This window comes from Porites lutea, chromosome 6 (genome assembly GCF_958299795.1).
Source record: "Porites lutea chromosome 6, jaPorLute2.1, whole genome shotgun sequence".
NCBI classification, from domain to species: domain Eukaryota; kingdom Metazoa; phylum Cnidaria; class Anthozoa; order Scleractinia; family Poritidae; genus Porites; species Porites lutea.
The window spans coordinates 9,634,479-9,646,123 of record NC_133206.1 but is presented as its reverse complement, the minus strand read 5'-3'; the positions used below and the strand labels follow the sequence as shown (position 1 = coordinate 9,646,123).

The following is an 11,645-nucleotide window of genomic DNA, read 5'->3' as shown; positions in this document are numbered from 1 at the left end:
GACCCAAGAGAAACTGAGGACCATCCTTATGCAAAATTTTTGAGGGACAAACAAGGTACAATTCGGAGATTTGAGAGTGGCGAATACAAAATTTTGTGAGGCAGAAGAACTGTATCATGGGCGATTCGAAATTGGTAAATACTCTTACTTATCCATGAGCTTGCAGCGTTGGTGTTTTTACTTGTATTTCAGGTAAAAAATGCAGGTTAATTAGGGGTTGAACTTATAACCAGTGAGGGTCCAGTGAGTAAAAGGCATGAAACTTTTATTTCATATATTTGTACAAGAGCCTTACCCCCTGTCTTTGAAAGCACTTTAAACTTAATATACATGCACGAAGCTTTCGATACTTACTTCCTCACTAACTTAGCGTATAAATAAACATAACGTGTTGTACATAAAGATAAATATAACGGGCAGCTGATTTCATGTTTAGGGTACTAGATAATAAACACTTAAGGCGATATGCACAATGACATCATTTTAATTTAACTACTACAGTACCTAGTGCTACCAAAGTCTTCATCGGGGTTTTACTTTCTTGTGATTTCTTTCTTCTTTCACTTTAGCCTTTTGTTATTATAATAAACATTTTTTGGGGGGAGGGGGGGGGGGTTGGGTGGTTGGAGGTTATCAAATTCTGAAAAACGAAACTGAGTTTATTAGTTCCTGTTGTGACGCAATAAGGCAAGTGGCTTAATAACTGGTTCGGGAACTCTTTACAAAAACTCGTAAAACTTGTAAATCATAACATAGCATTGTGGGGGTGGGGGAAGGGCTTGTAGGCATAAGTAATCTCATTCGCTTGCATTTGTTTGTTTGGCGAATATTAGTCGAGGGGCAGGAACATGTGCAAATTTGTTCAAAGACTCTTATCAATGATTGTAGCTTTGGTTCGTAGTGATCAATTTTTGCGTCACTGTTTTTTTTTAGTTCCAAAGTTGGTGGTACAACTTCCAGCGTAACCAGTATAGCGATTGAACTATCAGTTTTTATGCATTTGATAACTGTCAACAAAAATCTGATGCGAATGGACGAATCAAAGAAACGTGTTTAGTCTGATACTCAGTGTTATGCTCTCCTATGAAAAATCTTAGAAATCTCACTATATCAAGGGTGTCTGTGAGTCGTTGCTAGTCGTACTGTCAAGCCTCGAAAATCTAGTCCTTGTAACACCATTGTTTATATTAACTTGATGGTCTTCTACATTGTTATTATCAGAATCAAGTGGTAAATTGAGAAACTGGAGCAGCTTTCTTTTCCAAATTAGCCTTTGTGAGGGGTCTTCGCAGTCTATTAAAGTTTTGTTCCTAAGTTTTGATGGCAGTTCTTCAAAGTTGACTCCATCTATTCTGATCACTGCCAAACTATGATCTCGGCATTTCTCTTGTCGGTCTATCGCAAGACCTAATTCATAACTGACGTTGTTACTTTTTATAGAATTGCTTGAAAACAGTGCTATTACTTTGTAACTATCATTGACACTTTCTGCCATGCTGTCTCGGAAAGGTCTCCCGATGATCCAGTTTCTGTAGTGTACGCAGCACTTTAAATTATGCTTTTCTTCCAAGAATGTTAGGAGTTTTTTCATCCATAATTTATCTTCATTGTTGTATATGATGAACACGTGGTATTTGTAATCTATTGATAGGAAAGCAGAAACATTTCAAGTATTAAAAAAGATTCTTTCAGTTTCTGTTACAAAAAATGGTTTTAAAAATTGTGGGAACACGAATTAATATCAGCAAAACATACCTGAGGGTACAGGAGCCTTTTTGCGCCTTTTGCTACGAAAGATGTACGCCAGCAAACCGACAACCAGAACAAGGCCAGTTAAAATGCCAATCAATATGGTTACTGTATGGGCCACTGTTTTACTGGAACCTGGTAAAACATTGAAACCGGTTGATTATGTTATATAACAGATTTGATTTTGCCCTGTGTATTCGCCTGTTAATACAAAAGAGATATTAGACGGGCGTCAACATTGACACTCACAAAAAGAGCGAAGAGCAGAGCACAAGGTTGCCACCTGCAAAATGAGATGTTTGCCGGTAGGGCCGCCAACAAGAACCGGCGGGACGATCATAGAGATCGCAGGATCGGAACCGGTACAACTGAACATAGACAAACAGGTAATTAGACTACAAGTAGTCCCCATTTTTCCTTAGGGATATTACAGCGAGCGAAAATCACCCCACGCGTCTCCCTTTTCTCGCGTGGGTCCATGGATGGGACAGCTATGACGAGAACGGACATCAACCAGATGGCACATCAGCAAACAACACTAGAGTGTCGAGTTATAAAGCAAGAAGACTCAACTTGTGTCACAGCTGTTGTAGAGAGCTTAGACTGAAAAACAGCCGGTATTTTTGCCTAGGTTAAGAACGCGCGAAGAGTAAAAATGGATACGCTGTTTCGCGCGAAATACCACGCTGGCGCTTCGCACCTTGTACAACCGATTTTGAGAGAAAAACGACTACATGTTCTGCAGCTTATAGAGAGATAAGATGTTCCTATAATAAAAATATATATAAAATAAAATAAAAAACGACTACATGTTCTGCAGCTTATAGAGAGATTAGATGTTCCTATAATAAAGATTAATAACATTTATGACTCATGAACTGAGTATAAAGTTGTTAGACCAGTTCAGACGACGGTGTTATTCAAATTTTTCTTTTAAAGTGTGGATTTATCTGTATTAGTTATTATTATAGTATGGACCTCTATTTACCAGTATTTTTAGCAGAATGTACAAATTATTAAAGAATCGACGATTACTTTTTATTGCCGATTTTTCAAATAACTTTGGTGCCATTTACAAGTCAGTGTGTTTTGGCTTCTTTAAAACATAACGGGCAGATAATAAAAGGATGAAATGAAAATATTTTTTGGTTGTAAGGTTTTGGGCACAAAATAGAAGAGAAGAATTATTTCGAGCCTACCTGTTGCTGGAAAGGCTGTAAACGATTCACTATAAGAAGTGACTATGAAATAAACAATTAAAAATAAGTGACATCACTGTCAAGTCTGTTAAGTGGTGACCTGATTATAGGTCAGTTCCAGCCCCTAGCCCCCTGGGCCTCCGAGGACTGATGTAAATTAAATCAACATGGCACAAACTTGAAGAGACTACGTATATTGAGCTTACCTGTTATTGTTGAAGGGGGTGATGATGGTACAGTAGGAACTATATAGTATATAATGACAAAACAATGACATTAGCCGTTGTTGGACGAGTATAGTGGACTGCACTGTTGATAAGACAAATAAAAAACAGGGATTTTACGATGTCACATAAGTTCACTCCTGGGGGCGTATTCCAGGAAGGGGCAAGATGAGCGGCATGCTTTTTTTTCATAAAAAAAAAAACTTAATATATTCCATATCAAAAAAAAGTTTAGTCACACTGAAATATTTGCTGTCCTCTGGCATATTATCAAACGCAGTATTGTGTAAACGAAAAAGGATTAGATTGCAAAACAGTCCGTATTTTTGCGTATTCAAGTACGCTCGAACAGTCAAACAAAAGGTCTAGAACGAGGCTGAAAAAAGAGAACGAGACTGTGAGCCTCGCGCGCGCGTCACGCTTTTCCAATTTCTTTACTGTTTTTGAGAAAAAAAACCCGACTGTTTTGCAGTCTAAAAATAAGTGTAATGTAAAATTTAACCTAAAACCTGTTTACTGAGTTATAATTCAATAGCCTCAAACGATCTATTTGGAAAAAGACGTTACATCCACGTTTTGGTGACTTCAGATAATCTTATCAAATGATAAAAATATATTTTTGGCGAACAAGAGGGTTAACCTGAATCCTGGGGGGGAGGGGGGTACTTCCTTATAAGGGCTTAATGGGGACGTGCGGCCAGCCAGGGTATGTTTTTCGGGATTTTTGTCTTAAACAGGGTACCGATTTTATCATTTTTTGTCTTAATCAGCATACCGTTTTTATCAGTTTTTGTCTTAAACAGGGTATTTTTTCTTGGACGATAAACAGCCTGCGCGTATGTTCTACGAATGTCTTAAACAAGGTATCAAAAATCGGAATTCTGTCTTAAACAGAGCAGGACAATCGGCAATTTTTGTCTCAAAAGGGGTCAGGGTATGAAAGGCCGGGCTGCACCTTCCCACCCAAGGATATATCGAGTACCCCCCGGCGCCTGATTTTCATCCGATTGCTTCGAGTCGTTTTCTCCTCTCAGCAACATCGTTACTGGGGGAGTAATAACGACTCGAAGTAATCGGATGAAATTCAGGCTACACTGAGGGGGTAAGAGTGAAAGATGAGAGGAGCAAACCAGACGATATAAAACCAATTGCAGATGTCGTTGTGAATTGTCTTGTCTGATAATAACAGCTGCATTCAAAGCAATGAACGCAGGCTCTTTTTTCCCGAAAAACGGCTTATGATTGAGCCTATTAACTTGATAATAAACCTGCTAAAGATTCAAGTTGAGTACCAAAGCGCAAGTTGTGAGTCTGTGCTAAACCTACCTAAGGGTGGCGAATAAAATGTCATTAAACTAATCGATTGGAAGAATGGAAGACCAATGACCTAGAAAACAAAAAAAAAATGATTGATATGGGGATTGAAGATATCTAAAAAAATAGTAACATTAAAGGCAAAATTAAAAACCTTAACTTCAGTCACACCATAGTTATTAGAGGAGACTGGTTATGAAAAGCGGCAAACATCAATGATAAAAACAACAGTGCTGCAGTTTATGTTGGAAGCACCCTGAAAGTGCACAATCCTTTGTTTTCTGTCGGCAAAGTGTTACGGAATAAATTAATGCAACGTTTTTATTGGTCAATACAATCAAAATGATAGGAATTCTTTTGAACGTTGTGCACTTTCAGGTCCACAAAAACATATAACAAAGGAGTCTGACGGGTTTCATTACCATTCCACTCAATTAACTATGGTCACACAAGTCATTTTTTCGGAGCTTGTCTCCGAGGCACGTCAGTAAAAAAACAACTTTGTTCTTATGTCCCAGTTATTTAAATGGCACGTCTATTGACTAATAGTTATAATTGATTAATCCTTTTAACACTCCTTCAAGATAGACGTGATAAGCACAGCTCATACTTTCCCTAGATCTTCTTACCTTAAGACTAATGGGGTCTGGATGATGATAGTGATATGAAGAGATGTTAACTTTATAGAACGTTTGGTTCTGAAATAAAAAAAGGATTGGAGTTTGAGACTTCACAATCTGATATTATCAAATGTATCAACCATGCAGAATTTGTGAGTTAATAGTTGTATTTTGGGAGTTTCGAGTCTCTTTTGTATTCTTTTAGTAGATCTTTAGTCTCAGTTGCAATTCAAGTTCGTTTTTGTTGTTGTTGTTGTCTTTTTTAAATTTTGTTTTCATAGAAAACGAAAGTTACACGGTTAATAGTTTAGTATCGCACTGAATAAAAAGGAAGTGATTATTAATAAAAAGGTTGTATTTTATTGCAGCTGTTTTGCTTGTTGGTTTGACAGAAAGATGAAAGGCTTCATAGCTGGAGATAACTTTTACAAATTATTAGAAACCACTAATGCTCTCCTTACTTTAGGCAGTACGAAGCATGTAAAGTTATTTCCCTGTGGAAGAAGTCCATCGGATCCTTCTGAGATAGTCCCAATCCAGAGACGAATCAAAATCCTGCTCCAATTTCCATCAAAATCTGCAAGATGCAATTGATGTATGTATGGCTTCTATTTACACTTGAAAGTGATTTAAAATTCTGAGAAACACTGTCTTGCAAATCAGGCGCCGGATCCAGACAGGTTTCCATCGTTTTACGAAAATCGGTCAGATTTTTCATGAATACTGAATATATATTTTTAATGAAAAAAAAGAGTACTTTCGAAGTTAAAATCTGGCAAATATCCTGTCTGAATTTCTCAGAAACCCAGGAAACGTGACTTTTGGTAGCTAAAATCCTAAAATTTTCACGGGGCTGCATGCCCCCGGATCCCTAGAAACTTGCACCTTCGGCACTTGTTTTAGTGTTTATCCTAGATCCATACCAGCAAATCACTGAATTCAAGAGACCCCACCTAACTCTTTCTATTTACCGAAAGGCTTTGTCGTGTCGAATTTTCTCTTGAGAACTTACCGTTCATAGGAGACCATGAGCAGTTTATGTACCAATGGTCGGTGTTTCCGTAGTTTCCAAAGCTTACATTTACTTCTGATGGCGTCCACTCCCCAAATGGTGCTTCTGACGGCAATGGGCAAACTGAAATATTTTGTATGAAAGCTTGTATTTATAAAAAAAAATCATACAAAGATGAACAAATTAAATGAATGTACGGCATGTTTCAATAATCGTTGCTGCTTTTTTGCCCTCCTTTGTTATTCAATACAACCAAGAGGACACCAGGGCAGATGCAAGATGCGCATTTTAAACAAAATTTACTTGTAATCTCATTTCAAATTATTGTACTTTTATCATACAATTTCAGGATGTGTGGGACTGCAATTCACCTTAAGTTTCAGTGTGCAGTAAAATGATATGTAAAGAGCGACTTGCATTTTCCGTAGTAGTAAGATCTGGAGTTGGAGCTTACCCTGAGCAGGCTGTGGATCGGAAAGCGATTTACGCTTTCGATGTTTGCTTGTGCCTGGCACATCCAAACCATCTTTCTCTGTTTAAAAAAGCATTGAAATGTCCTCTCATATTATTCAAAATTATTATATAAATAATAATATATATATTGTATATAACCGATGTCCGTAATTTGGAAAGTGAGTGTCGAGGAATTTACTTCTAATCAGTGCTTACAACTACTGAGCTTTCCCAGAGTGCGCGAAGTCGTTCGCCGATTAATGCGAGTGATAGGCTAGGCGCTTTTGACTTGCTTTGCGATGCGGTATCTCCGCTCCTAGCTTCAATCACCCCCCCCCCCCCTCCCCCTCCCCCACGCCGCCTCCTTGATTTATCCCGTATTTCCTCTCTCTGGAAGGCCGGCAGTTTAAGATTTCAACGCGATCAACTAAAGGTGGTACTGCACGAGACGTCTTTTTTGAAAAAAAGGAAAAGTTATCTATAGAAGAGTCATACTTTAAACTCAGCAAGTGGGATTGAATTAATGATTTATTCCGTATGAAGATTGCTACTTACCTTTGTTTCTATCAAGACACTCGGGGCAAGAGAAAAACCCACTAGATACCTGAGAGAGAGAAGAAAAGAAAACTTTGGTGAAGCAGTAGTTATCAATTATCATTTACAGGGTACCGGACTAGTCATTCAAACGTCAAAAAAATCGATCTGCGGGTTTCAAATTCGCTTACACAAGCATGCGTCAAAGTTTTAAAAAATACAAGACTAAACTTATTAATACTTATTAAGATATGTGATTCGGCATGCACGAGAAATGTGTTTTGCACCGATGGAAATTTATTTTCAACATATATAAATTAAACCAGGCTATAAAACTGTCACTCGCGTTTTATTTATTTTTCTTTAATATCTAGTATTAGTAACAGAAAAATAACCGATAGCCGGAGAAGAGCCAAAGTATTGAGCGCTCAAACGCAAATGCCACTACGGCTACTGAAACCTTAATGTAATGAAGGACCAGTAGCCAGCTCCCTCACCCCTCGCGTATCTCCCTCTCTAGCGCCCGTACGCGTTCTTTCTTGCGCCCACTACTACCAAGCGCCTGCTACGCTGGGTTAACTGCTACGCAGGCTAAACGACCAGAGCCCGATTTCCACTTCTTCGGTGAAAAAAAAAAAGTCGGAAATGCATGATATTGCATCGCCGTGCATAAAATCGAGTTATAGGAAGAGATTTTCGATCTATATTAGACTAATGTGGGGCTCGTTTTATTTGCGTTTATAGATGATACATTAACCTCTACGACTTACAGCTATAATTAGCTAAAGAAATCTTTCAGTTTAAGATAGTTTTGAAAAGGAGATTTGAGCCTTCTTTTGAACAGTGTCACTTTATGATGAAATGAAATACCCTTAAGACTCTCTAAAAAAGTATTACTTTGTGTTTGGTTAGATGCCGCAAGCTGTTTGAATAGTGCCTTTTTTTAGTTTCGAATTGTGTTTTCGCGGCTTTTTTTAAGGTTTCATCTGGCTAACATTTTTGGTTGTCTTTCACGTAGACATTTCTTATTGTAAAAAAAAACTCAAAAAGTTGCCGGTGCACAATTGAGGTGAAGAGTGAAAATTGCTGCTCTAGATTAACAATATCTGTAGCGTCGTTACGAAATCGCAAGATTCAAAAACCTGTTTGACCCTCTGACTGAAGTCTCCCCCGTTAAAATGACTGCGTTTGGTACTTAAAAAAATTGATCGAGCCAAATGAGATGGCCACGATTTTATAGAAAACTAAGAAATGCTTTTACGAAAACCAGAAACTCATAAGGGGCTTCAACTCCTCATGAGTTTCTGCGAAAACTTAATAACAGTTTTTTAAAACTCCCATTTTAAACTCAGTGAGTGTCAGAGGACACATTTAATGCTTCCCTTGAAGACGCCCAACCATTTTTCTTTTCTGTGGTTTATTTCTTAAAAAAAGACTTCTATAGTTCGAGCATAACAAGGTCAAAAAATAATTATTACTCAGTTTTTAATCTAAAACACAGATAGCAGTACGGATTAACAGGTGTTTTGTTTCAGAGTGGCTTGGTTTGTTAGCTCAATAACACATTTGAGCAAGAGAAGTAAAACCAACGACAGCTTTTAAATTTTACATCGATTATTTAAGGTGCCTTATGATTGAATACACGTAGTCACAATGTGTCATATTTACAAAATCGAGTCATTCACGCGATAAGAGAAAAGAGCGGCTCAGCGGTAGACCGCAAACATGAAGGGACGCGAAATTCAAATTCCTTTATACCTGCTTTTTCGCCTAAGGGCAACAGAAAGGAGAGTGAGTTTAACTTTTCTATTTTCTCCTTTTATTTGTTAGTGGTAGGGAAACTAAAGAACTTTTAGTAAATTAAAATAAATTACTTGAGGACTTAACGTGAAATTCCCCTACAAAAAATTTAGTTTGCTGATCCATAGCGGCAAATGAACGTGCAACTATGCCTTGCTACTTATCACGTGGGTTTACAGGGTCAACAGATACCCGCGCCAATATATTTCAGCGCATTTGTAACATTGTCGCTCTGTTTCTTTCATTTCCATCTTGATATGAATAAAAGGAACTTGATATGAATAGAAGAAACTTGCGATTTTCACTTTTTTCGTACCAGTTTTTTTGCAGACTTTAAGACCAAAATACAGGATGTTACCTGTAGATTCTTTTTGCTTGACATACTTAACTTAAAATTGTGAATTGTAAATAATATTTTCTTTTCTTTTCTTTCATGTGCTTATTATTATTATTATTATTTTATTATTATTATTACTTATAATGCATTTAATGTATATATATATTTCTATATTATTTTCATGTAGTGCCAGCTCAAAGATATTAGCTTGCTAGCTACTCTATAAAATTCGAGTATAAATCAAGTTTATGTTAAAATGTTATGTATAATTTCCATATTAAGTGTTGAGGCATGCCCTCACAAATCATGTCGTATTTTTCGAACTGATTCTTCGCTCTTATTAACCTGTGCGTTTGATATTGCTTATTGATTTCTCATGTTTGGTTCGCCACGTTACCGTTCAAAACAAGAAAGTGTCATAAATAAAACAACGTGTTCATAAACAATCGCACCGGAAGACTGACATTAAAACTAGACCGAAGTGAATGGACTAAATCTCGAGCACTGAAATGGCAATACACGACATACATAACGCCTCTGGATTTTAATCTACTGACAAATCTCATTTTCTTAAACTTTGCTGGGATGTAGTGTTTGTAGCTTCGCTATCATTGTTTTATTCCTTTTGTATCGTTTTCGAGTGTTGTGCAAGACTGGTCATTAAGCAAACTAATTGCGATTATACTGATCGATTTTTTATACTATGTGTTTACCCTTTGAACAGATCAGAGTTACACCTCAACACAAAGCCACTGACTTACCTGAATATTTGCTGTTTGTGCTTTGGAGCCATTCTCTTGGCCATGGGCGAGGCGACATAAGTGAAGACATCGTTCTCTTTCTCCTAGCAGAGGCTGGCTCGAAACTGCAAATGAACAGACTACCAGTACTAGAATAATCTTACGTTTTGTAATCATTGGCCACTTATATACAGTCAGTATCGCAGGCTGATTGACAAAGCCAAGTATATCAGTTCTGCTTATTCAGCATTATACAAGACCCACTGACAGACGAACCCGATCGAAGTAGGTCATTTTCCAAAGAAGAGCAAATATGACTGTTTTCGATTCAATGATGCGGATTATCTGTTAGTCATGATTTATATTTGTCTCTTGGCAGGTAGCGCCCAACTGTGAACTACGTCAGGCATGCATCTTGTTTCACGCTTCGAAGGTCATTCTGGATCTACTTTTGTGGTCGTCTTTTCTAAGTGTTTGGCTCAATATCTCAGCATTGTATTTATATTTAAATTACAAGCCCATTTAATACTTCTCAGGACGTTGATGGTGATGTCAAGATTACACTGTTTGTAGCCTTCTTTACTTTTTGATAGAAGGGTCTTGTTAAACAAAGGAACAAATATTTCGATGGAGTTTAACTACATGACAGGAAGTCGTGAATCCCTGGGCTGCCTGCTTTTTGATTAGAATTTAACTTACAGTTGAAGCCATACCTGATCGAGCTGCGAATAAAACCAGAAAGCTGTGCTTTCAAACGATTTTGTAATACCGTCTACAAAAACAAAACGAAGTAGCGCAGATAAACAAAAAAAAAACACAATTTCTCTGCAAACTGCGGGCTAAAGAAAACTTTCTTTTGTTCTACTCTTTTACGTCTCCGAATTACTGCAAATATATTTTATTATATCGTTTTGTTCTTTTTATATTCAAACTAAAATATCCCAGCACACTCGAGAAAGAGGAACATACCATCACGAAACAAGATACCCTTGCTTTGTTTTCCGATGCATATTAGTATCTTATTTAATTTATACTATTGTTCCCATAAATTATTCTCCTCACGTCGGTTTTCAAAGGTACAAACGAAAATTAGAGCTTTCAAGAATTGGCCTTTCCTGCCTATTGAACTCAAAATACAAATGCCGGACATGATTTTTGAATGAAATTTGAACAGGTTTTTAGCAATTCTTCTTGGGTTAGCTAGCTTTATGTACATATTTTTTAAGAAAGTTCTTAATTTATATGCTCCTCACTTTTAATAGTTCATTGTAGGATTTTTAATGTTATTTTTAAAAGAGGATTTTCCTGAAAACTACTCTTAGTGATATGGAGGCCTCCTCCTAAAAATATAATTTGTAATTATTATCAATTATTATTATTATTATTGTTATTATTATTCTAAAAGGGTAATGAATCGGTTATAAATCCGCTGTCTTAAAAAATGTAGTTCGTGAAACGGCTGTTTAGTTACGAAGAAATCAAGACTTGTTCAGTATCTACCGACGAAGTGTTACACCAACTGCGTAATTATTCAATTGCACGTCTGAGACGTTCACACACGATAAGCGAGGCTACTCGAAAACAATGCATGTTGTTACAACGACAAAATCAATTATGACAGTTTCAATTCTTTTTCTTCTTGAAAGGGTGGGGGGGCTTTTAT

At 37.0% G+C, this 11,645-nt stretch overlaps 1 protein-coding gene across 1 annotated transcript; it reads right to left on the bottom strand.

Moving 5' to 3' along the window:
* Nucleotides 1–617: 617 nt before the first annotated feature.
* On the bottom strand, nucleotides 618–10,992 carry LOC140941855 (uncharacterized). Its single transcript, XM_073390861.1, has 13 exons — nucleotides 10,970–10,992; nucleotides 10,696–10,724; nucleotides 10,004–10,107; nucleotides 7,127–7,175; nucleotides 6,573–6,650; nucleotides 6,119–6,241; nucleotides 5,568–5,683; nucleotides 5,116–5,184; nucleotides 4,499–4,559; nucleotides 3,155–3,193; nucleotides 2,949–2,990; nucleotides 1,756–1,884; nucleotides 618–1,641 (listed from the first exon to the last, which is right to left on the bottom strand). The coding sequence occupies exons 1-13, from the start codon at nucleotides 10,990–10,992 to the stop codon at nucleotides 1,106–1,108; spliced, it is 1,398 nt and encodes a 465-aa protein (XP_073246962.1). The 3' UTR covers nucleotides 618–1,105.
* Nucleotides 10,993–11,645: the final 653 nt, after the last annotated feature.

Coding starts and splice junctions, on each gene's coding strand:
- LOC140941855 (XM_073390861.1), bottom strand. CDS start 10,992: ATGCATCGGAAAACAAAGCAAGG. Junction 10,108..10,695: donor TTTATTCGCAGCTCGATCAG/GTATGGCTTCAA, acceptor GTTCATTTGCAG/TTTCGAGCCAGCCTCTGCTA. Junction 4,560..5,115: donor CAGACCCCATTAGTCTTAAG/GTAAGAAGATCT, acceptor TTTGTTTTCTAG/GTCATTGGTCTTCCATTCTT.